Source organism: Lygodium microphyllum, chromosome 7, assembly GCF_053477565.2.
Source record: "Lygodium microphyllum isolate KBCC chromosome 7, Lygodium_microphyllum_v1.1.10, whole genome shotgun sequence".
NCBI classification, from domain to species: domain Eukaryota; kingdom Viridiplantae; phylum Streptophyta; class Polypodiopsida; order Schizaeales; family Lygodiaceae; genus Lygodium; species Lygodium microphyllum.
Window position 1 is genome coordinate 46,682,212 of NC_141141.1, and position 24,554 is coordinate 46,706,765.

The 24,554-nt window shown below is 37.8% G+C and overlaps 2 protein-coding genes across 2 annotated transcripts in view; one reads left to right on the plus strand and one right to left on the minus strand.

Annotated features, from left to right (window-relative positions):
* LOC148033415 (10 kDa chaperonin, mitochondrial-like) overlaps nt 1-24,554 on the plus strand; it is a 140,154-nt gene that overhangs the window by 42,190 nt on the left and 73,410 nt on the right. Inside the window, exon 2 of the mRNA XM_087682295.1 lies at nt 19,595-19,616. Coding sequence (XP_087538421.1) covers nt 19,595-19,616 — 22 coding nt within the window. The remainder of the gene's footprint in view (nt 1-19,594; nt 19,617-24,554) is intronic.
* LOC148033416 (10 kDa chaperonin, mitochondrial-like) overlaps nt 1-24,554 on the minus strand; it is a 133,642-nt gene that overhangs the window by 35,902 nt on the left and 73,186 nt on the right. Inside the window, exon 2 of the mRNA XM_087682294.1 lies at nt 14,972-14,983. Within this exon, the coding sequence (XP_087538420.1) occupies nt 14,972-14,983 (12 nt within the window). The remainder of the gene's footprint in view (nt 1-14,971; nt 14,984-24,554) is intronic.

Here is a 24,554-nt window from a genome sequence, read left to right on the forward strand (position 1 = left end):
TACACACTTTTCTTAGTGTTTGCTCAAAGTTTGAGATTGCCTGATCAATCATCTCTGATTGAAACACACTAAAGTGTCGCATTGTTCATCCGATTATCAACTTGCATTGAGTGCAAGGATATGGGATACACTTATTAAGATACCCTCGGGATATTGAACATCACGACCATCATCATTCCCCATTTGATCTATGTTATCGCAAACAATATGTTTTAGTTCTCCTCATTGATGATCTTCCTCCAATTTAATTTGTACTCCTCATTCTCTCCCTTTCCATTTATTTGTTTGCCTCCCTCCATCTCTCTTTATCCATTCCTTTACTATCCATATCTCTCTATCTTTATATATCTCCCTCTATATTTCTCTCCCCATCCCTCTTTCTCTCTTTCTTTTCCTTTTTTTATTTGCCTCCCTTCAACCTTCTTTGTTTATCTCTCCCGCCTCTCTCTCTCTCTCTCTCAATGTTTTTTTTTCTCCTCTATCTTCCCTCCCCACTCTCACTTCTTCTCTCTTTTCCTTTCCCTCTCTTCTCTCTATTTCTTTCTCTATTTTCCTCTCCACTCTCTCTCAACGCATCTCATTACAATCAAAATCAAAGATAGAAAATGAAAAACTTATAAAATAAGGACATTGAAATACCCTCTCTCCCCACCTCTCTTTGTGTCTCTCTTTCCTCTCTCCCTTTATATTTCTATCATTCCATTCTCTCTAAATCTCTCATTGTTTCCAAATCTCTCTCTCTCTCTCTCTCTCTCTCTCTCTCTCTCTCTCTATTTTTAATTCTCTCTTTTTCTCCCTATTTTCATTCCTTTTTCTTCCCCTCTCTTTCTTTCTCTCTTTCTCTTTCTTTGTTGACTCTCTCTTTGTTTCTCTGCCTCTGTTGTTTCTCTTACTCATTCCCCTCTCTCTCTCCCTTCACATTTCATTTCTTTTTCCCTCTTTCTCTTTGTTACCCTTCATCATTTCTCTCTCTCTTTCTCTCTCTCGCTCTCTCTCTCTCTCTCTCTCTCCCTTCCTTCATGTCTCATTTCTCGCTTCCTTTATTTATTTGTTACCTTTCCTCCTTTTCTCTCTCTCATTCTCTCATTCTCTTCCTTTCTTATTCTCCGTCTCTCCTTTCCTCTCTTTTTCTCTCTCTTTAAATGCGTCGCATTACAAAGAAAAACAAAAAAAGAAGAAAATACAAAAACAAAGCAAGAAGAGACAATGTACCTACCACAAATGCTCGATGATGATTTTTTTTTTGCCTCCTCTTTGCAACATCCCTTTTTTTCCCTTGTACACTTCTCCCTCCTCTTCGTGTATGGTGGTGGCGGTGGCGGTGGCAGTGAGAAGCTCTCCTTCTCTCTTGTTTACTCTTCCTTTCCCTCTCCCTCTCAAGGCGACAATCTCTCTTGCTCTCTCTTTCACTCTCTGTTTAAAATGTTTGCGGCAAGTGCCACACTAGGGTTTTCGGCCCTTTTTTTTCTCAGACAAGGCATCACTATTTGCATTGCAAATAGTATCACTAAATTAAATTAGCGACACTAATAGTGATGCTGCTAAATTATTAGCATCACTACTAATAGTGACATGGCTATTTTGCATTGCTAATTACGGTTGCTAGCTCTCTATTCCCTTGTAGTGAATGCTAAAAATTTAGAAATATTCAATTCACCATTCTATTAGAACTATCCATGTGAACTTGATGATAGTCAGACTTAAGGTCAATTTTGCTAAACATACTAGCACATTGTAATTTTTCTAACAAATCATCCATAGGAGGAATTGAATATCAGTTTTTAACATTAATTTTATTTAGAGCTATGCAGTCTATACACAAACGATATGTTTGATTCTTTTTCTTTACTAAAAGAACAAAAGCTCCAAAATCTAAACTACCGGGTCCTATTAATTTTCTATTTAATAAATTTTCAACTTGCTTTTGAATTTCTTTTTGTATTACCTAACTATGACAATAGAGAGCTTTATAGGGAGGTTGATTGCCAAATAGAAGATTAATTGGATGATCCCTGGGTCGTGATGGAGGAAGCTGAAGAGGCAAGTCAGAAGAAAACAATTAGAAATTTTGTTATTAAAATTTTAGTGTCTTATGGTTAACTTGGACTTGGGAGCTTGGAATTCATTAATTAATATGAGAAAAGCTTTACAATGTTTTCAAATGGCACACTTCCCTTGAGCATAACTAATTAATTGGTATAACTCAATGTATATTAGTCCTTCAAAATGTAAGCTTTTTTCAATCACGAGTGTTACACGTTGGACAACGACTTGCAATATGGCCAGAGTGATTGCATTTACAACAAATTACATTGTTGGAATTGATATTTGAAACACTTGGATTAATGTTTTTAGTTTTAGATTACTTAGGTAGATTAGAAGGTATATGAGATATCTTGGAATTAGAATTTGAAGTAGGCTCACTTACATTATTATAAAAATTTCTCATCCAAGGTTGGTAATTGGGACAATTCTTTCCAAATTGAAAGTTGAAGGCATGAGAAGAATTCAAATGAGAATTGTCGTTACCCATATTATTTCCCGTGAAAGTTGAAAGTTGTTGTCGATCTTGATATTTAGTTTGTTTCTTTTTGGCACCATGCATCAAAGAGATAGCTTCATCCAATGCGTTGGGTTTAAACATGTTGAGTTCAGGCCGGACATATACTTCCTTTTAAAGTAGATTCATCTACAGGCTCAACCATTTGAAGTTACAGCAAAGTATTCTAGAATCTTTTGGTGTGCTAAGGAATGGTCTCTCGCTCTCACTGCATAAAGATATCCCATTGTTGTTGCATGCGAAGCTCAAATTGGGCAAGAAGAAAATTAGTGAGAACCTTCTTACAGAATGCTTCCCACATAAGAGGAGGATTAGTGCTCTTGCATATGATATCCCACCATAAAGAAGCTTTGTCAATCAAATAATATAAAGTACACTTGATTTTATCATTTTCAGCATAACTTTCATTATCAAAATATGAGTGGAATTGATTTAATGAAGAGAAAACCTTATGACCATCTTTAATATCATTTTAAGTATTAAATTTAAATATATGTTTGCTTATCTTTGTCTCTTTGTGGTTGGATTGTGCTTCAAGGATGGCATTGATGATACATATATCATAGTGTCATCAGTAGAGGAAATATGAGATGATGGATGCTTGAGAAGTCCTAGCTCTTGCTGTAGTTGGCTTGGATGTTGGCACTCTATTTCTAGATGCATGACCAATAAATCCATGCATTTCTCTATGGTTGGTTCAAGAAGTAGCAATGTAGAATTAAAATTTGCAATGTTGGATGGTCCTTCATGAGACATGATATTGCTTATGGCTTGATGAAGATATCCGAATAATAAGATGCCTTGTAATTAAAAGACACTTCACCCATGGTAATAAAATTTTGGCGTGTAGATTCCAAAGTAAAGAGTAGCTTCTTGACAAAATGATGAGATGGAACATGCAAGAAAAGTCAAAAAAATTTACGGTATTTTATTGAAATTTCATCGCCCCAGAGTCATCGTTTTGGAATCCCCTCTTAAAAACTAGAAGTCAATAGTGATTTGAACTAATAAGAGATGTTAGCAAGTAACTTGATATAAAAGAGACTAAAGTAGATTAAGTAGTTAAAGAACAAAGCTTAGCTTACATGTAGTCTCTGGAGCAATCCAGCGCTACATTCCATCTAAGCTCAAACTGACTTCATGGTGGTGATATTTAGGGCTTCGAAACCCCAAACCCCTCCATATGAAATTTTTTTATTCAGTTGATTAAGCTTAAGTAACCTTGTCTAAATCTTCTTTTGACTTGTGCACAACTCACAAAATGATGGCACCATGATAAGGGGGTTGGATTTCTCAATGTTGGACTGAATAAAAAAATTTCATATGGAGGGGTTTGGGGTTTCGAAGCCCTAGGAATCTAGCCACCATGAAGTCAGTTTGAGCTTAGATGGAATGTAGCGCTGGATTGCTCCAGAGACCCTACATGTAAGCTAAGCTTTGATACCAATAATGTGTAGATCAAATGTGATACTTGTGCATGTAGCAAACATAAGAAGTGCTCCCTTACTCTCTTTTCTTATAAAATTGAAAGCACGACTCATAAAAATCAAAATAGACTTAAAGAAGAGTAAAGAAAAATTGAGTGACACACCATTGGGTATAATTTTTTCCCATATATGGAGTGAGCATCTCCTCCATGTTGTATTTATAATACTAAAATGAATCTTGCTTTGCCTAAAGATAGACCCTTTACAATTACTCTTTTGATAAAAGAGCTCTAGTTAATTGAATAAATGGTTGCAATAAGTTACACAACTCATTATTGCTGAGAGCCATAAAATATTTCTAGAATATGTTCAATATATCTTCTAAAATACCAAGTATCAATAAATATTTATAAAGAGGATGTATGCACGCCTTAGAATAAAAACAGTGTGTCTATTTAAATAATTCAATGAAGAGGTATTTGGAATAAATTACGCTTCTTGCGTGTGTATTCAATTCATCTTGCTCTACACGATCAAAATTCCAAAAATCATGTTAGAAAAATAATTAATTGAATAAATGCATCTAGTCCTATAAATCAAATAATCATTGAAATTTTATTAAATAATAAAATCACGTAGATGTTAGCACTCGAGATATGAATATTGTGGCATCACCCATATATAGGTTCACCCGCGTTGACACTTGCAAGTCTCACACTCAAAAGGATAGGTGTCCCCATCAACCTTCCGCCCAAGACAAAAAGTAGTTCACTCTTAGGAATGTGCCTCATGCTAATGGAGAACCATTCAAGGCACTCATCCTATTAATGTACATAGAAGGGAGAACCATTGAAGTCGCTCATCCCATCATGTAGGGAGAACCATTCAAGGCACTCATCCCATTAATGTACATAGAAGGGAGAACCATTGAAGTCACTCATCCCCTCATGTAGGTGCCACCTAGAAACATCAACCTTTTGCAATGATAAATTGGTTGTTGCACCCATGAAACCATGTCCGAGGCCAATACACCAACTCTCTCTCATCCAAATAATCTACCATTGGCTAGAGTTGACCATGTTTGTCCTAGTGTTCTTACTACACAATTCTACTCCCATTAGCACTTCCTTCACAGCACTCGTCCTGTAATTTAATGTGCACGAGTCCAAGAACACCAAATCATTGGCTTCTTATCCATTCTACTCCTCTCCAATCACATTTTCCACCTTCAAATCCCTCAATGGTATAATCAATGATAAATATAATGCAACTAGCCTATAGTCTAGCTACCATTTAGTCCCATCAAATCATGCCATCTTGAACAGCCCATTGTTATGATCCTTTAACAAGTTATTACTTAGCATTGAGCTTGATATATCAATACTATTTACACTTATATGATCATTTTCTATATTGAAGTTGTGTATCCAATACAATCTACCACGATGGCTCATGTCATATTTTCCATGATAAAATTTGAATTTTGATAGTCTATTCAATTCACCTAATGAAATCCATATCTAAATGGGTCACCATAGTCATGTAGATTGACATCAATTCTATGATCTCATGTTGAAACATTGATAGAAAAGACTGCCATAATTTGCTTCTCCCATAACCCATATGGATTGTATCGATGATTTCCAATAACACGTTTAATCCATGTAAGCTTCCACCTATAGCTTCATAGAAACTTGCAGAAAGCTCTATCATCAATAGACACTACAAGGGAATGGGCAAATATTAATGACAAAAAATAGCGGCATCGGGATGCAAGTAACGATGCCAATAGCGATGCCCCTTTGATAAAAAAAAAGCACTAGAAACCAAAGAGAGAAAGAGAGAGAAGGAGAGCTTATCACTGCCACCACCATACGCAAAGCAGAGGGAGAAGTGCACAAGGGAGAAAGAGGGGATGTCGGGAAGAGGATACAAAGAATCCATCCTCGGGCCTTTGCGGTAGGTACATTGCATATTCTTGCTTTGTTATTGTGCTTTCTTCTTTTCTTTTGTTTGTTTTTCTCAAGGATGACATGCATTGAGAGAGAAAGAGTTGAAAGGAGAGAGGCAGAAGAAGGAAGGAAAAAGGAATAGAGAGAGAAGAGAGAGAGAGAGAGAGAGAGAGAGAGAGAGAGAGAGAGAGAGAGAGAGGGAGGGATAGAGGAGAATGAGTGAGAGAAACAATGAGGGGGTGGAGAGAAACAAAGAGATAGGCAACAAAGAGAGAGAAAGAGAGAAAAAAAGAGAGGGGGTATAGAAAAAGAAACGAGGAGTAAAGGGAGAGACGGATAAAAGGGTAGTAAAGAGAGGAAGGAGAGTTGAAATAAAAGAGAGAGCTAGAAAGAAAAGGGAACAAAAAGGGAGAAAAAGAGGGAGAAAAAGAAAGAGAAAACAACCAATAGAGAGTGAGAGAGAAAAACGGAAACAATAAGAGAATTAGAGAGAACAAAATGATAGAAAGAGAATGGCAAAGGGGGAAGAGATGCACGAAGAGGGGTGGGAAGAGAGTCTTTCAATGTCTTATCTTATGAGTTTTTTAAATATATTTGATTTTAATTTTACGGAGATGCGTCAAGTGGGAGTGGAGAGGAAACGAGAGAAAGACATCGAGAAAAGAAGGGAAGGAAAGGAAAAGAGAGAAGTGAGAGTGGGGAGGGAAGATGAAGGAGATAAAGAAACATTTATAGAAAGGGAGGCAAAAATGAAGTGGATGCAAACTATTTAGCTATCGACCATCGCCAATGAAGTCCCGACTCCCAAGAGCCCCAGAGCTGAGGAATCAGGGTCGATATTTCACACGTGAGGTTGCACATACCTGCCTAGCTGAAAGTGACTACGGTGCTGTGTGAGGGTCCGGGCCCCAGCGTAAAAAATGTTTCCAAAGCTTTCGAGTTTTAGGCTTTTGAGTTTCGGGCTTTGATCGTATCAAATCTTTCAAAGCATCCGAGTTTTGCGCAACATTTTGGTCTTTGGTCTTGCCAAAAAGGGTGCCATCTTCGTTGTTTACCTCCTTTGTCATTCATTGTTCTTCAGTTCATTTTCTTGATCTTCTTATTAAAAAAATATTAAAATTTTCTTATCATTTACCAAATATTTAATTGAATGGTAATCATTGCATATGCTTATATGTAAGGCTTACCAGTACATGCTCGTACATGTAGAGTTGTCGCCGTGGCTTCTTTGTTCTCTTTTTTCAATCACTTTGCCTTTTTAGTAAATTTCTCCTTTTCATGTACTTATTACTCTTCAATTTTGGAAGGGCCATAAGATTATTCATAGGATGTTGTCTATAGTTTGTTTGTGTCACTCCTTATATGTAGTAGGACCGTGGCCTCTCAATGGACTCTTGCCATACTTACACGTACCCATCTAAGTGGAATACCGGCTTTGATCCTGACCTCATTTTACTATACATTGCCATGACACAAGCTCACACTTTGGTGGAATAATCTTATTAAACTTGAGCTCATGTGATCAACTATAGTCACTAGTTTCCTAATGCTTTCTAGTATTCTCAAATTGCTATATCAAAAATTTATTAGAATAGTAATGATTTCTCTTATATGCAAGGCTCTACCTTTCAAATATTTCTAGACTCTTTATATACAGCAGGACCATGGCCTATCAATATATGCTCTTATACAAAAGTATTTACCTGTTAAGTATGCCTCTCTTTATATCTATTACAAACATGGCCTAACAATATTGCCTCTCATGCACCTACTATCTAACTAGAATAATGACTAATTCAATCATAACTTCATTTTACATGTACCCATGACACAAGTGTTCACCTTGGTCTAATCATCATATTGAACTTGAGATCAATCAATCGACTGTGCTCTACAATTGTCCACTTAATACACCTTGTAGCAAACCCATGGAGAGCCACACATATCATGCATGGACTATGTGCCAAGTCATAAATAGGAAATATGGATTCAATATCCTTACATAGATAAAATAGACCGTGGTACGAACCCAAGGTAATTTGTGCAGAGTAGTCTTACCAAACTACCATAAAAGAGCTTGAGGACAAGGTTGCACATTATAAGATATACCTATATGTAATGCATGGAGAGTATTCTAGCCAAATTGCAAAAAAAAATAGCTTCAGAAATACATTGTATGCTATAAAAGATAGTTTTAAATCTCTTTGATAAAGTGCATATATTTTTGTAAGAGCTAGATTCCCTATAAAAGTTTACTCATGCACTTGCCATCACAACTAGAATTATGATTAGTTCAATCACAGCTTGATTTTACATTTATCCATGACACAAGATTGCACCCTTATTTAATCATCATATTGACCTTGAGCTTAATCAATTGATTGTGCTCCACAAATTTTTGGCACAAGGAAAATCATAAAGTGCTACAAAGGGACATTGGTTTTCAAGAAAGCGATGCGGTTACAAAATATTTTAAAGGTAAGGGCAGTGGTGAGATTCGAAATCTTTCTTAAGAAATGAAACTCACAAAATACCAAACTTAAAGGAAAGTAGAGTACATAGAGGGACTTTTCATGGAGTAAAGAATTAAAGGTATAGAATGGAATCTAAGGTAAGAGTAATCATGGTGAGATTTGAAATCTTTCTTAAGAAATGAAACTCACAAAATACCAAACTTAAAGGAAAGCAGACTATATAGAGGGACATTTCATGGAGTAAAGAAGTAAAGGTATAGAGAATGGATGACCAATCAATTGTGCCCCACAAATTTTTGGCACAAGGAAAATCATAAAGTGCTACAAAAGGATGTTGGTTTTAAAGAAAGTGATGTGATTACAAAATATTTTGAAGGTAAGAGCAATGGTGAGATTTGAAATCTTTCTTAAGAAATGAAACTCACAAAATGCCTAACTCAAAAGAAAGTAGAGTATATAGAGGGATATTTCATAGAGTCATGAATAATAGGTATAGAGTCCCTAACCATGAGCTGGATGAATTGATTGTGATCCACAAATTTTTGGCACAAGGAAAATCATAAAGTGCTACAAAAGGACACTAGTTTTAAAGAAAGTGATGTGATTAGAAAATATTTTGAAGGTAATAGCAGTGGTGAGATTGAAAATCTTTCTTAAGGAATGACACTCACAAAATACCTAACTTAAAGGAAAGTAGAGTATATAGAGGGACATTTCATAGAGTAAAGAATTAAAGGTATAGAATGGCTAACCATGAGCTCGATCAATCGGTTGTGCCCACAATTTTTTGGTAAAAGGCACATCATAAAGTGCTATAAGAGGACATTGGTTTTAAAGAGAGTGATTTGAATCTGGCAAAAGATTTTGAAGTAAGAGCAATGGTGAGATTCAAAAGCTCTTTTAAGAATCAAAACTCACAAAATACCTAACTTAAAGGAAAGTAGAGTATATAGAGAGACATTTCATAGAGTAAAGAATTGAAGGTATAGAATGGCTAGCATAATAGTTTAATTCCCTCACATCCCTTGTATCTACATATATATAAAGAAATATAAAAATAACTTGCTCTATTTGAGGATCGGAACTTTCTCAATTCACTCCAATAGGTTAAATTTTGTAGCAAGTGTATTTATGCGTGTGTGTATGTGGTTGTTGACAATTCCTTTCCATAAAATGTTGAATCAAATAGGATAATTGAAAAAATAATAATGTGTATTAAATCTAATATCTGATTCAATTTTTTTTTTCATAATTGAGGATATGGAAATAAAATATTACTTTCAGCAAAAACTGAAACATATAGGATAGCGAGAAATTTCAAAACCACCTTTGAATTAACATGAATATCTTATTCCCAATACTTAATCCTTTGAACACAATTAAAAAATAAAACTTATACTTTTAAGAGTATATGTTTAAAAACATTACCTTGAAATAGGAATATTATAGAAGAAGATCATTTTACTTCTTTTAGTACCAGAATCTAATAGTACATGAAAAATAATATCCTTCCATGCTACCTTGAATTAGTATGAGAGCCACTCATGTTCTCCTTTATCTCTCAAACATCAAAATTTCAATCCTTCATCTTCTATATACTGTCCAACTAAATCTCTAGCATTCTTCATTGAAAATCTTGTAAATCCTTCTTAAGGCTTTGTTTTTCAGCAAGTAGCTCAGCCCATAAGCTATCATTCTCTAAAACTTGTCATTAAGCCTATTTTCACACTTCTAGGGGATCCTATAGTTGCTTTTGATATTGAGTGATCGAGAGAGACATTAATAGCTTCGCTATTGTTGATGCGTGCCATGAAGCAAGGAAAAATGAAGCATGGGTAGTGCCATAGCCATTTAGAAAGAAAGAGACTAGTTTCTGCAATTTTGAGAGTGGAGGCTCAACATCAAGGACCTAAGTTGCATTCACATTATAAGTGCATTAAACGGCCTTATCTTTAGAAAGAAAGAGACTAGTTTTTGCAATTTTGAGAGTGGAGGCTCAACATCAAGTATCTAAGTTGCATTCACATTATGAGTGCATTAAACGGCCTTATCTTTAATGGGCTACTCACATCCTCTTACCATCAAATCCAAGAGGCTATCATTTAGAAAGAAAGAGACTAGTTTCTGCAATTTCGAGAGTGGAGGCTCAACATCAAGTATCTAAGTTGCATTCAAATTATAAGTGCATTAAATGGCCTTATCTTTAATGGGCTACTCACATCCTCTTGCCATCAAATCTAAGAGGCTATCATTTGCAAGGTTTCTATTTCCAAAGAGAAAGGACAAAAAAAAGGAAGGAAAAGTCAGATCTTATTGATCCCACAAAACACATTGTAAGGAGTTAGACTCTGCCATGTTATGGCTTTGCTTGTCTACACTCCACCTTGACTCCTATCTACTTCATACATAAGGTGTAGTCCCATTGGATCTTAACATACATGTTTACATCATTCCATATTGACGAAGAAATGTGTATGGTAACCTTAAGGAGAGTAATAATGAGGTGGCTGAAAACTATTTGGAGGTACTGATGACATGAGTAAATCATGAAAGCATGTAACTAGTAAGCCAGGAAGCTTATCACTTTTTTCGGTTTAATTTTATTATTTTCTAACAATTGTGAATGCTTCAATTGATGTGTAGATGAGTAGGCAGCGGTGGCGCTAGGAAGCACTAGGTAATAGTGTGTATTCAAGTTATTTTGAAGATATTATCATTTTTGATGGGCGCGTGTCTTAGGCGTGGCAACAATATTTATTTTGACGCTCTTATTTATTGAAGCACTTGACATGTATTTATTATTTTGTATGCGCATGGGCACACGATTTAAATATTCATATTGGTCATTGTATTTGGGCACAACTGAACTCTCAGGGCGCCCAACCGCTTTATTCTTTATTTGGACAAAAGCAAACACAAAAGCTACAGCATGCTAATTGTAAATTTGGGCTATTTTTTAGCTCAGAGATGAATATAATATTAAGTACATGCTTTGTGGAGCGCTCACACAAGGCATGGGGGGAGATTGTACCGAATTGGTCTTTTTGCTTCATGTCATGCAAGCCTATTCTCTTGGATTTTGAGCAAAAAGTAGAGTTTTTTGTTCTTGGGGATCTTCTGATGCTCGCTACATACGCATACAACATCCGATTTGCGCACTAGTGCCTCTAGTAAAGGTTGATAAAGAGAGCATATACATGATATTTGACCTTCTTATTTAACATTTAAACATTATCTACATGTCAATGTCTTTTTAGTACCAATATTGTTACAACTCTCATGTATATGTAGGAAGGTGTTATGTTACTATGTGCCTTATTCTAATGAATATACACCTTCTAATTATAAACATGTTAGAATCAACATCAAAATACAATGTTAAGATATGTCAAGAGGCTAGATCATGTCACTTTACCTTACATTCTTACAATGTTTTGATTAATAAGCATCGGTATAAAGCTTAGAATGCTCTAAAACCAAATTATTTTGGTAGACTACCTAGCAGTCTTGACCTACAAAATAAATAAATAGGTTGGAACTCTATTCTAACCTTAATTTAATATGAGTGTGCACTCTAAACTCATAAATTTCCACTAATTTAAATATGTAGTTTGCAGAATCACCTGCTATGGAATCACCCACTTGCACATTTAATTAACATGACGCTCGAAAGGGATAGGCGTCCCTATCAACTTTTCACACAAGGAATCCACCTTGTGTACGAGCCCCGATAAATAAATATAATTTTATGAAATCCACCGCAAAAACTCACAAAATCCACCGTGGAATATGCCTCCTGGCATCATACCCTCGGGGTGGGATAGCAATTGTCCTCAATTGCTATTAGCTCAATGTGGAGCGAGCAGCGAGGGGTAAGCATTTAGGTCGTGAGCATCCATCCATTGGGCCTCTTCAATAGGATGATTTTTAAATTTCACCAAATATCTAGAATATCTACAGCCAGTTCTAGTGGTCATAAAGTTGGTATCTAAAATAGTCTCACGTTCAAGGATTTCAGTTTCTTCTTCTAACAAAGGAGGATTTTCATAGATAAGGTGGACAGGTAATTGGCCTTTGAAAGGTCGTAATAAACTGATATGAAAAGTGTTGTGGATTTTCCAATGTTGGGGTAGTTCTAATTTGAAGGTATTGTCATTGATTTTGTGAATGATTTTGAAAGGTCCATAAAATCTAGTAGCTAACTTTACAACATGGTGTTTCTCAACACTTTGTAGTCTTCACTTTTCAATTCGTAACCAAACCTAATCATCAACTGTGAAATTCATAGCTTTTCTTTTCTTGTTTGTTTGTTTAGTTTATATGATTGCTGGGCTTTCACAATCATATCTTTAACTTCATCAAAAATAGTAGCATGCATATTGGCAATATCATCAGCAGCTTTAACTTTGTTTAACAATGAAGTAATAGGTGTAGGCCATCTATATCCATAAATGATTTCAAATGGTGCTTTTCGTGTAGCTGTATGTGGAGTGTTATTGTATGCAAACTAAAGTAAATGCAAGTGTGTATCCCACGTTTGTGGTTTTGAAATTGTGTATGCACATAAAAGATCCAAGATTGTATTGTTTGTAGCTTTTGTTTGTCCATTTGTTTCAGGATAAAATGCAGATGAAAAATCAATCTTTGTTCCTAAGTTTGCAAACAAAGTAGTCCAAAAATTATTGCAGAATCTAGAATCACAATTAGAAATAATGACTTTTGGTAAACCATGGTTAGTGAAAAAAAGTTTTCAGAAACAATTGAGCAGCTTGAGATGCACTTAATATTTTCTTGCATGGACTGAAATATGCATGTTTGCTAAACTGATCTACAATAGTTCAAATCATATCGTGATTAGCTTGAGTGTTAGGAAAACCAGTAATAAAATCCATTGAAATATGTTCCCATGGTCTTTGAGGAATTGGTAAAGACATTAACAAACCATACTACTTACCATGGTGTTGCTTAACTCTTTGACAAATTAAACACTCAGATACAAAGTTAAAAACATCAGCTTCCATCTACGGTTGGCAAAAATCTTCAATCAATGTACGTAAATTGAAAATAATACATCTATGGCCTTGATATGGGGGACAATGAATTTCGTGCAACACAAATTATCTAAATGTAACAGTTACACATAACCTTTTCTCATAAAACATAAATCCATCATCATAAGACAATGAATCAATTGGAATCCAGTTATTGGTAATTAATTTATTCCAATCAGCTTGAAAAATGGGGTCTTGATCATAGGTATCTTTCATAGGGCAAGGGAATCAAAATATATCATAGAGATATTATGAACAATTAGTCTTCTACTCAAGGCATCAGCAACAACATTTTCTTTTCCAGGTTAATATTGGATAAGTGGATGAAAACTTTGAATAAAAGCAGTCCATTTAATATATCGGTCAGATATTTGTGGCTAACTAAGGAGATGTTTGATACTTTGTTGGTTAGTTTTAATCATGAATTCAGATCCCATTAAATAGTGCTTCCATTGATATAAAGCTTGTACTACAGCTAGCAATTTCTTATCATATGTAGAGTATTTAAGTTTAGAGGGTTTAAGCTTGCACTTAGAGTAGGCTAAGGGATGGGAATCTTGTATAAGGACATCTCCTATTCTAGATCCACTAGCGTCAATGACTACTAGGAAAAATGGTCTATTAAATTCAGGGAGTTGCAATATAGGAGCATGTGTTAAGGTATGTTTTAGTAAATCAAAAGACTTTTACTGATCTTCAGACCAATGATATACAATACATTTCTTTAATAATTTTGTCAAAGGTAATGCAAGCAATGAAAAATTTCTTAGAAATTTTCTATAAAAGCTAGCAAGACCTAAGAAAGAACGTAATTCATGCATATTTTTAGGTATTAGCCAATTCAAAATTGCTTCTATCTTTTGAGGGTCAACTTTAATACCTTCAGATGAAACAATATATCCTGAGTATTCAATTTGGGTTTGGAAAATTTCACTCTTTTCAGGGTTGGAATATAATTGATTCTCTTTCAATAATTTGAAAACCAAGGATAAATGTTCATAATGCTCGTTCTCATTCTTACTAAAAACCAATATGTCATCAAAGAAAACAATGACACAATGCTGATGTTTCAAAAATATGTGATTCATCATACGACTGAATGTGGCTGGTGCATTAGTTAAACCAAAAGGCATAACAATGAATTCATAGTGTCTAAACTGAGTTCTAAATGTAGTTTTGAAAATATTAGATGTGTCCAGTCGTACTTGATTGTATCGAGATTTAAGATCTATTTTGCTAAATATTGCAGCCCCTTGTAGTTTATCCATGAGATCGTCTACCATAGGGATCGAATATCTATTCTTGAAAGTGATCTTATTTAGGGCATGATAATGAATGCAAATCCTATAGGTGTTGTTTTTCTTTTTAACTAACAAGACAGGTGTACCAAATGGAGAACTACTAGGCCTAATGAGTACTCGGGTTAACAAATCTTCAACTTGAGTTTGAATTTCTTTCTGTTCAATTTGATTATGTCGATAAGGTGCTCTACATGGTGGGTGAGAACCTGGAATTAAGTCTATTTTATGATCTTCATGATGTGTGGGTGGTAAACTAGGTGGTAAGTCAGCATCAAAACAATCTTCAAATTCTGAAAGAAATTGTGTGTACCTAGGATGTATCTTATTTTTCTTAACTTCAATTTCATTCACCCAGATTAAGTAGGATTTGCTATCTTTTCTTAACGCGCGTTTAGACTGTGTATGACTAAGCAATGGAAAATTATCAAAAGTGTGCATACCATGCAATGTGATTTATTTTCCATGAGAATGAATCTTCATTGAATGTGTGGAAAAATCGATATTGGGATTATACTGATGACGCCAAGGCATTCCTAAGATAATGTCACTAGATTGTAGAGGCACAACTAAGAAATTTCTACGTTCAACATAATCACCAATTTTAATTTTTAAGTCTATGTACTTCTTGTGTTCCATTATATCTAGTGCCTAAGAATGCAGCCTTGATGCGATAATGAGTGGAAACAATATGTAAATTCAATTCTTTGACCAATTTTGCAGAAATAAAATGGTGTGTACTCCCATCCGCATGTAAAACAGTTTTTTTTTTACCATGCACCATACATTTCATCGTTAATAAAGAATGCGGATTTCGTATACCTGGTAAATTATCTGAAGAAGTAGTGCCGTTATCATCATCGTCTTCCGTGAAATCTAGCATTTCTTCATGGTCTTCATCTTCACTTGCTCTGAAATAGTTGATGTGAATAGTTAGCTTTTTGGATTGACAATTCACCACTAGATGTCCAGGTTGATGGCATTTATAACAGACTATGGATTTGGCATTAGAAACATTATTGGTATTAGCAGGAAGTTTAAGAATGTTGGGATTTGGCTGGAGAGATGGCTTAGGATTTGAATTTCTATTTGATAGTAAAGCAGGGGGTCGTTGTCGTATTGCTGCGCATTTGAGGTGTGTAAACCACCCAAAAGTTGTGCATGGGATTTGGTACTTTGTACATATTTAGTTGTTGTGATTACATTTATTTAATGCGTATGAGTATAGTGGGGAGGAGTTGGAGACAAAAGTGGCGAATATGATGAGATGCTTTCAGCCTATGTTGAGCAAGGTTGAGTGGAAAGCACAACTGATGCTGGTGAACATGTTAGGACTTTGTCTTCTCCTTCTCCAGCTACATCAAAAATACCTAATGATAACAACCCTCCACATCCAGGAGTTGGAAAGAAGGAGGCTAAGCATTGAAATGTGCTATGAGAAGCATGGAGTTATCACTGTTACAGTGTGTGCTTGTTCTGGGTTACAAATGAAGAGACTACACACTATATTTTAGGGTCCGTAACTGGATCTCACCCTTATCCAATGCTGGTGAGAGATTTTCATGCCATTATTGGCAAAGAGACTTGACGACAGTGTTGCTAATGAGGGATTTCAAATGCTAAGAAGGGAGGGAAAAGAGGAGTGTGTGACGAAAAGGAAGGGGGGGGCAATGCTTTTTGGGGGATTATGGTGGAAGGAAGCTCGAAAGGGGGAAAAAAAAAACAACGAGCGGAAAAACGTGATGGACTGAAATCTATACTCTCAGCAGCATTCGGTATCAGGATCAAGACTCTGGGTATACCCATGAAGCTGCTGCACGAAGCTGAAGGCCATATCATCTCCACGAGCTCAAGAGCAGGGAGCTTTATCAGGGATTCCTTATCGAATCCGAGGATAACTGGAATTGCCAGCTGAGAACATCACTTACACCGCAAAGGATGACAGTCTCGCAATCGGAGCATGTTTTTATACGGGGAAGTGAATTCCCCTGACAAGCTAAAGAATGCACCCATGTTTAAGAGATTTGATACCAAAATTTGGGGAAAAGGATCAGTAGGTATTGGTGTTGGTCCTGGGCGAGTTGTAGCTCTAAGGGCCAAGGCCCGTGCACCTGGAACCATTGTGCCAGGGAGAGCTCCTGTTCCAGTACGATGATAAGGGAAGGGAAACAGTATCTCTCTCTGTGACACACTGACACACAGATATATGCACACATTCTCAGATATTTTCCTTTCCTCTGTGCCATTAGAGATTCTCTACAATTCTCCATTCTGAGAGAGAGAAAAAGAGCAGTTCCCTGCTTCAGCGCGCCTTCCATTAAGGATCAATTTCACTGTACAAACACACTCGCCTTGATTCCGATTGATCTGCTATAGAAAGAAGTCTTTTGGATGAGAATTGTCTCCCTCACTGGCTGTATCAGTTATTTGCTACAGAATGTTAACCCTTTTCCCAACGTCCTCTTCGTGGATTCCCCCAACCATGAGCCCGACTGTCTGCCTTTTGTGAACCCAATCTTATACTATGATTGCTTTGAAACTATGCAGTCGCAGCAAAAGTTCAAGATTAAAAAGGATGGGCATCCTCTCTTCACAAAAGAAGCTACAGTATGCACGCTGGACTTCCTTGAGGACTTGACTGCCCTCATCATTGAAGGAGTGTATGTCGGATGGAAGAGGTTCTTTCGAACCATTGATGAATCCAGCATTGGAGGAGCAATAATGATGACAACAGAGTTGCTTGAGAGGCTGTTCCTTAGTGCGCCTGCTGTTGAGGAATTTAAACAGAGAGAAAAAGCTCGTGTGCACCATTCATGCCTCTTATGTCCTCATCAGTAACTCGGGAGTAGGCAATTTGAATTTTCTGTCTTGGTTCTATTTGGAGTCTGATTCTACCATTGATGTGGAGTTCACAATGTGAACAATGCAGTTTCTATGTTCAATATTCTGAAGTGCATCTGACTGAATAATGTCTCTACATGGAACATCATGAATGAAGCTTATGTATAGCAGGGCTGTGGTAAAGAGACATTGAGGCTTTTTGATAAATGCTCTCGCTGAAAGCTCCAGATATTATAACATTTCTCAACATTCTTCCTGTAAGTTGCAGCAAGAAGGATCTTGTTGATGGTAATAATTTGCATGCCTACATTGTGAAGTATGGCCTTGACTTGGTACCTTGTGATCTCAACTACTTAGAGATCCAAACAGTCTTTCATTTAAAGTACCCTTTAGACTGAAAGTAGTAAGCTGTTTATGATTAAGTCTTGAATCTGAGAGAATTACTTGGTGCCCTGAAAAGCAAGCTCTTATGCTTTATTGTGAAGCAGTGGACAAATTGTTATGCTTTTTCATTTATTTTGACTCTTCTCTCATAAAGTACTTGACAAGCAATATAGTGATCTTTGGCATCAAATATTGAGATCTTCTTGTTAGCCTCTTTCCTTGCTGTATCTTGAACCCCGTGTTCAACAGCCTTTGCGTGAACTCTACGACATTTCTGGTGAACCCGACGTGAAAGTGCTGCGTCATCAGCAAGATGGGAGACTCGCAAGAAGAGATGACAGATGATAATGTCATGAAGAACCTGTTTCAGTCATTTACCATGTATATGCAGCAGCAAGCTCATGCAAAACGTGACAGTGATGCTATGGATGCTTTGAAAGCTGTCCAACAGGAGATGAAGCAGTTTAATGGCCAGCAAGTGTCAACTTGCCTGCATTTGTATGAAGAAAAGATGAAGTTTTTTGGGGTTTCTCAAGATGTTTGGAGCCGCTACTTCTTGCGGATCGTGGTTCGAGCTCTTGAAGGTCGAATTGCAGAAATTCAAGAAGCACATGCAGGTTGGGCTGAATTTAAAAAGGCATTAAAAGATGAATATTTCCTGGAGGATACAGGTCTTATGAATCGCAGGAATTTTTTAGCATGGGTTTCTATGCCTAATAAGGGACTTTCTGTTACCGCTCTTCTGCGAGAGTTTGAAAGCCGTTATGATCAGTTGGATGGGACTGAACATCAAGCTTTGGAGATGCAGAAAGTGGAGTTATTTTTGCAAGCTGCAGATGCTGATTTACAGGAAAAGTTGGATGATCTTTTGGAAGATCAAGCTACTGATTCAGGTTTAAAGACTGAGTGGAGACATGTCATTGATGCTGTGAATGCTCTTGTCAAGAAGCAGCGCAGGAGAGTAAGATTGCATCGAAATACAGGATCAATTCCTGAAAAATCCTTGGAGACTTCTTCTTCTACCCCTGCTGCTTCTTTGCCTAAGCCTACTCCTCCTGTTGTGAATCCACCAGTTCCTGCTGCTCCAGTGCCCTTATTTGTGGATGATGTTATTAAAGGCTTGGCGGATTTGACAATTGAAGCAGTCAAAGCTGAAGTTGGTAAGTTAAAGGAGCAACTTATGTCAGTACCTGCTGTAGCACCTGCTCCAGTGACAGCTTTTCCAGCTGGTCAAAGAAAAGGGCGACGATGTATTTGGTGTGATAGTACAGAGCACCAACACTGCAGAGATTGTGATGCTTTTCAAGAAGCACGTAAGAAGAATGTAGTGTTCTGGGGACAAGATGGGAAGATATGGCTGACAGAGACTGGCGCTCCTCTTGACACGAACTTTGGTAAGGGAGGTATGAAGAAGCTTGTTGATGATATGGCTGCGCGATCAGCTTATGTGAGTGTTAGAGGAGATGCTTCAGCTTTTGGAGTCCAGCTTGAGCAGAAATCTGATGGAGACTCTGCTTTATGGTCTTCTGCCTTGGAGATAGCGAGAAGAGGGAAAGTTCAAACTTCTACTATGACTTGTGTGGGCTCTAGCATCCGAGGAGAAACAGGATGGGATTCTCCTGTTGACAGGTATTCTATTTTTGCTTATATGGCTAAAACACAGGGTTTTGATGCCATGGTTGAGGAAAAGAGAAGAAGAGATGAGGAGGGTCCTAGCTCCTCCAAAAAGACTAGAGGGGGTGACTTTGTTTCACCACCTGTTACAGCTCCACCTATGTCAAATTCTCCAACTCAAACAGGTTCCGATCAACCAATGGGAGACAAGCAGAAGGAAAAGAAGCAACCAAGAAAAGAGCCAGGATTCAAGCTCTTGTCAGACCTTGATATGCAAACGGATATGAGTAAGATTTTTCATGAAAGAATTTTGAATAGTGAAGTCACTTTTACTATTGGAGAGGCTCTTGGGATTGCTAGAAGAGAAATACAGGATCAGATGCAGGATCTTTTGCGGAGGAAACGATATGCGATGGAAGGACCTGCTTTACAGGGATTGTGGCATGGAGCTCTTGGGGAAGAGCATGATGATGCAGTGATGGTTGAGAATGCTTCTATTAATCCGCAATTGGAGAAAATAGTGCAGCCTATGCAGTATGAAGATGATGAGACCCCTATTCTCATTCCTCGTAGCCATTTTTCACGAAGTCATTGGGCTAGAGCAACCACTGAGACAGTGGTAAGGATTGGAGAGAAACAAATTCCCTTGATTGCTTTAGTTGATCATGGTTCTGAGATTAATCTTATTGCTCGAGGTGTTTATGAGAGTGGCAAGTGGCCTATGGATGCAGAGCATGGCTGGCGCATGAGAGCCGCCAACAATACTTCTGGTGATATGTTAACTGCTTGTCCGAGTATCAGAATTTCTATTGGTAATGTTGAAGAGGATTATCATTGCTTTGTTCAGGATTCATGCTCCTATCCGATTATTCTTGGACAGCCTTTCATTACAGAAGCAAGAATGGAAACAAAAGTGATGGATGACGGATCAGCTTATGCGCGGATACGCAGTAAAGATGGTATGCGAGCTGTTCAGTTTATGACTGTTGGGGTAAATCATCCGAGAAACAGGGACTCCTTGCGTGAGGCGCCACTACCTACGAAGGAGTTGGATTTTCATTAGGTACCGCTGTCTTGCGAGACGCTAGTGGTACGGAGCGGAGAAAAGAGGAGATCTCGCCTCCTGGCAGCCAGTCTTTCTCCAATAATTTTGTTGGTTTTTCTTCAGATAGTTCAGTAAGTTATCAAAAAATTTCAGATTTGCCTAGAGCTGCCAGGCAGTACATTGGTCGTAAGGAGAAAGAGTTGAAGAAAGTAGGTATTTTGCAAGCAGAAGAGCATGTGGATGGATTGTATGAAGGGATGTCTTATGCAGATACATTGTTTGAGATAAGAGCAATGCTGAAAACTGATGTATGCAAGGGTTCAAAGATCATACCTGTGCAAACCTTGGATATGTTTCAGGAAATTTCTGGTTTTATGCTGCAAACAAAGTTAGAGGCTGAGAAAACTCAGCAAACTGAATTTATGGCTGATCTTGATCAGCTAATAGAATTGCGGAGGGCTGAATCCATTCAGCCAACAGAGTTGAATGCAGAAAAATTTCTGCATACAGAGTTTCAGGATGCATCTATGCAGTCCATAGAGCCGAGGGCTGAATTCATTCAGCCAACAGAGTTGAATGCAGAAAAATTATGCATACAGAGTTTCAGACTGCACCCATGCAGTCCATAGAGCTAAAGGCTGAAATTTTTCAGCCAACAGAGTTGAAAGATGTTGAAAATTTGCAGAAATTACAGCAAAGGAAAGAGTGCTTGAATGATGCCAAGGTTGACACAAAATATAAAACAATTGATAAGAGGGTTAAGCCAGTTGCAGGCCTGCTTCCTTCTGATAGTGATGAACAGATTGAAAAAGCTATGAAGCAGCCTATGTTGAGAGACCCTGCAAATATTGGACATAAGTTTACAGCTGAAACTCTTGCAGAATTGAAGATTGGAAATGAGGATTTTTTGCTTCCAGTGGAAAAAGAATGTTTTAGAGAGATGCTTGGACGTCATGGTAAGGCATTTGCTTTCTTTCCACATGAAATTGGCTGCATTAGTCCCGAATTGGTTGCACCTATGGTCATCTTCACTGTTCCTCATGTACCATGGAATATACGTCCTATACCTGTGCCTAAAGCACACTTGCCAAAGCTGATAGAGTTGCTGAATGAGAAGATTAAAATGGGGATTTTGGAACCCTCTTCTGCACCTTATTCTAACAGGTGGTTTACTGTACCAAAGAAGAATGGTACTTTGAGATTTATTCAGGATATGCAGCCCGTGAACAAAGTGACAATCAGGAATGTGGGAACAGGTCCAGTTGTGGATGAATTTGCTGAGGCTTTTGCAGGACGAGCCATCTATTCACTAGGTGACTTGTATTCAGGTTATGATCAGTTTCAGCTTGCCTTGGAAAGCAGGGATATTACTACTATGCGGACACCTATTGGTCTTGTGAGGATGTGTACCTTGCCTCAAGGTGCTACAAACTCAGTTGCTCATATGATGAATGCTATGCATAGAGTTCTTCGAGACTATATTCCGCAGTATACCATGCCTTTTCTAGATGATGTGCCTATTAAGGGTTGTGCAGAAGAAGAAAAGAATGAAAGTCTTGATTTGCGTGGATGTAGACAGTTTGTGGCTGACCACTTGATTGCTTGTGAGCAAATATTGACATGATTAGAGGAGGTAAATTTGACACTTTCAGGGCTGAAATCTGTCTTTGCTGTTAATGAAGTCATCATAGTTGGGCATATGGTTGGATATTATGGCAGAAAACCTTCTCCTACAAAGGTGGATGCCATAAACAGGATTGCAGAGTATTGCTCGACTACTTCAGAGGTGCGAAGATTTGTGGGAGCTTGTGTATTTTACATGATTTGGATTCCTCATTTTACTCATATTGCAGATGTTCTCTATCAGCTGCTTCGAAAGGGGCAGAAATTTCATTGGGATGAGAAGCATTCAAAAGCCATGCGTAAGCTCAAGAAGCTGTTGCAATCAGCTCCTACTCTACGCAAGGCGGACTATCAGTGTGGACGGCCGATCAAGTTGACAGTTGATACTAGCCCTATTGGCATAGGTTGGGCTGTGGGACAGGATGATGCAGATGGAAATAGGTATGTTATTCGGTTTGGGGGGAAAGTCCTAAACGAGAGACAGAGGAGATATCCGCAAATCAAGAGGGAGTTATTGGGGATTGTCACGGCTCTCAAATGTGACAAGGAGTACTTTATTGGAGCTTTAGTTGTGGTAGAGATAGATTGCTTGCCGTTGATTGGTATGATCACGAGTTGCTCTACTCCAGATATAGCTATGTTGAGATGGATTGCATACATCAAGTCATTAAATCCGGAATTTAAACACATAGCAGGGAAGGATAATCCAGTGGCAGATATGTTGTCTAGAGCCAGGTATGATGATGAGGAGACTCTACTTGCAGAAGAGGATGATGCAGAAATTTCAGCCACTATGGTTGATCATGTTTGTCATGTCTTTGATATTATGGCTTTTACAGAAGAACTTTATGTTGGAGATTGGTTGCAGATTGGCAGGTACCTTAGCACACTAAGCAAAAGAGATGAATGGACAGATGAAGAGTTTAAGAAGATCAGAAGGAAAGCCTATGGTTATTTTCTCAAGGATGGATTTCTTTGGAAGCAACCAAAGAAAAGAGGCGGATTACCTTTGCGGGTTGTCTGCGATAGAGAGACACAGTTACAGGTGATGAGAGAGTTTCATGAGAGTCCTTGGGCTGGTCATAGAGGAGTATGGGCCACTTATGAGAAAATCAAGGAGAAATATTGGTGGAAAGGCATGTATAGAGATGTTTCCCACTTTGTGGAGACTTGCAGGGATTGCCAGCTTTACTCTTTAGTGCGACATCGTGATGAGCTGCATCCGACATATCCACTATGTATGCATTACAAGTGGGTGGTAGACTTGGTTACTTTGCCAGTGGGACTTTGGCAGATGAGATATCTTGTCTTGGCTAGGGAGGATCTTACAAACTATGTTGAAGGTAAACCGTTGCGGACAAAGACCACCACTACAGTATGTAAATTCTTGTTGGAAGAAATATTTTGCAGGTATGGATGTATAGGCAAGATTACAGCTGATCGTGGAGAGCTAGATGCTGATGAAGCTAGAGAATTCTTCTCACGGCTTGGGATTAAATTTGCTCTTACTACTGCCTATAATCCAGAGGGAAATGGAAAAAGTGAAAGAGGACATCCGCCAATAGTTAAAGCATTGGCAAAAGCTTGTAGAGGTCGGATTGGAGATTGGCCGAGATTACTACCTTTTGCATTGTGGGCTGATCGCTCTACACATAGTGTGACTACTGGATACATGCCTGCGGAGTTGATGTATGGGCAAAAACCTGTCATGCCTACTGAAATTTGTGCTCTCACTTGGAGTGTTCTTCCGTGGCATGAGAATTTATCAAGGGAAGAGCTATTAGCCCTTCGGATTCGTCAACTAGAGAGAAGGACAGAAGATGTGCAGCTAGCCGTTGACCGTTTGAAGGCAGCCCGTCTTAGAAATAAGGACAGGTTTGATTTAAGGCATCGCTTGAGGCCTAGAGCCATAAAAGAAGGAGATTGGGTTCTAGTCTATGACAGTAGTCTAGAAAATCAGCATAGTAGCATGAGAAAAATGGTTCAAAGATGGTTTGGGCCGTATGAAGTGAAAAAGGTTTTTGACAATGGTACTTATGAGCTGGCTGAGTTAGATGGAACAACATTGAGGGTGCCTATTGCTGGAAAACGAGTCAAGATTTTCAAGAGAAGAGAAGATGAAGAATATGCACTTGAAGCATTGACAGAAGAAGAGCAGATAGGAGAAAGACAAGCAGATGAGACAGAAGACATAGATGATGAAGCTGATGGAGAAACAGGTTTACTAGAATCAGTAAATGGACTTGACCTGTTTGCGGAGTTGAATGATCCTGGATAGTTGGCAC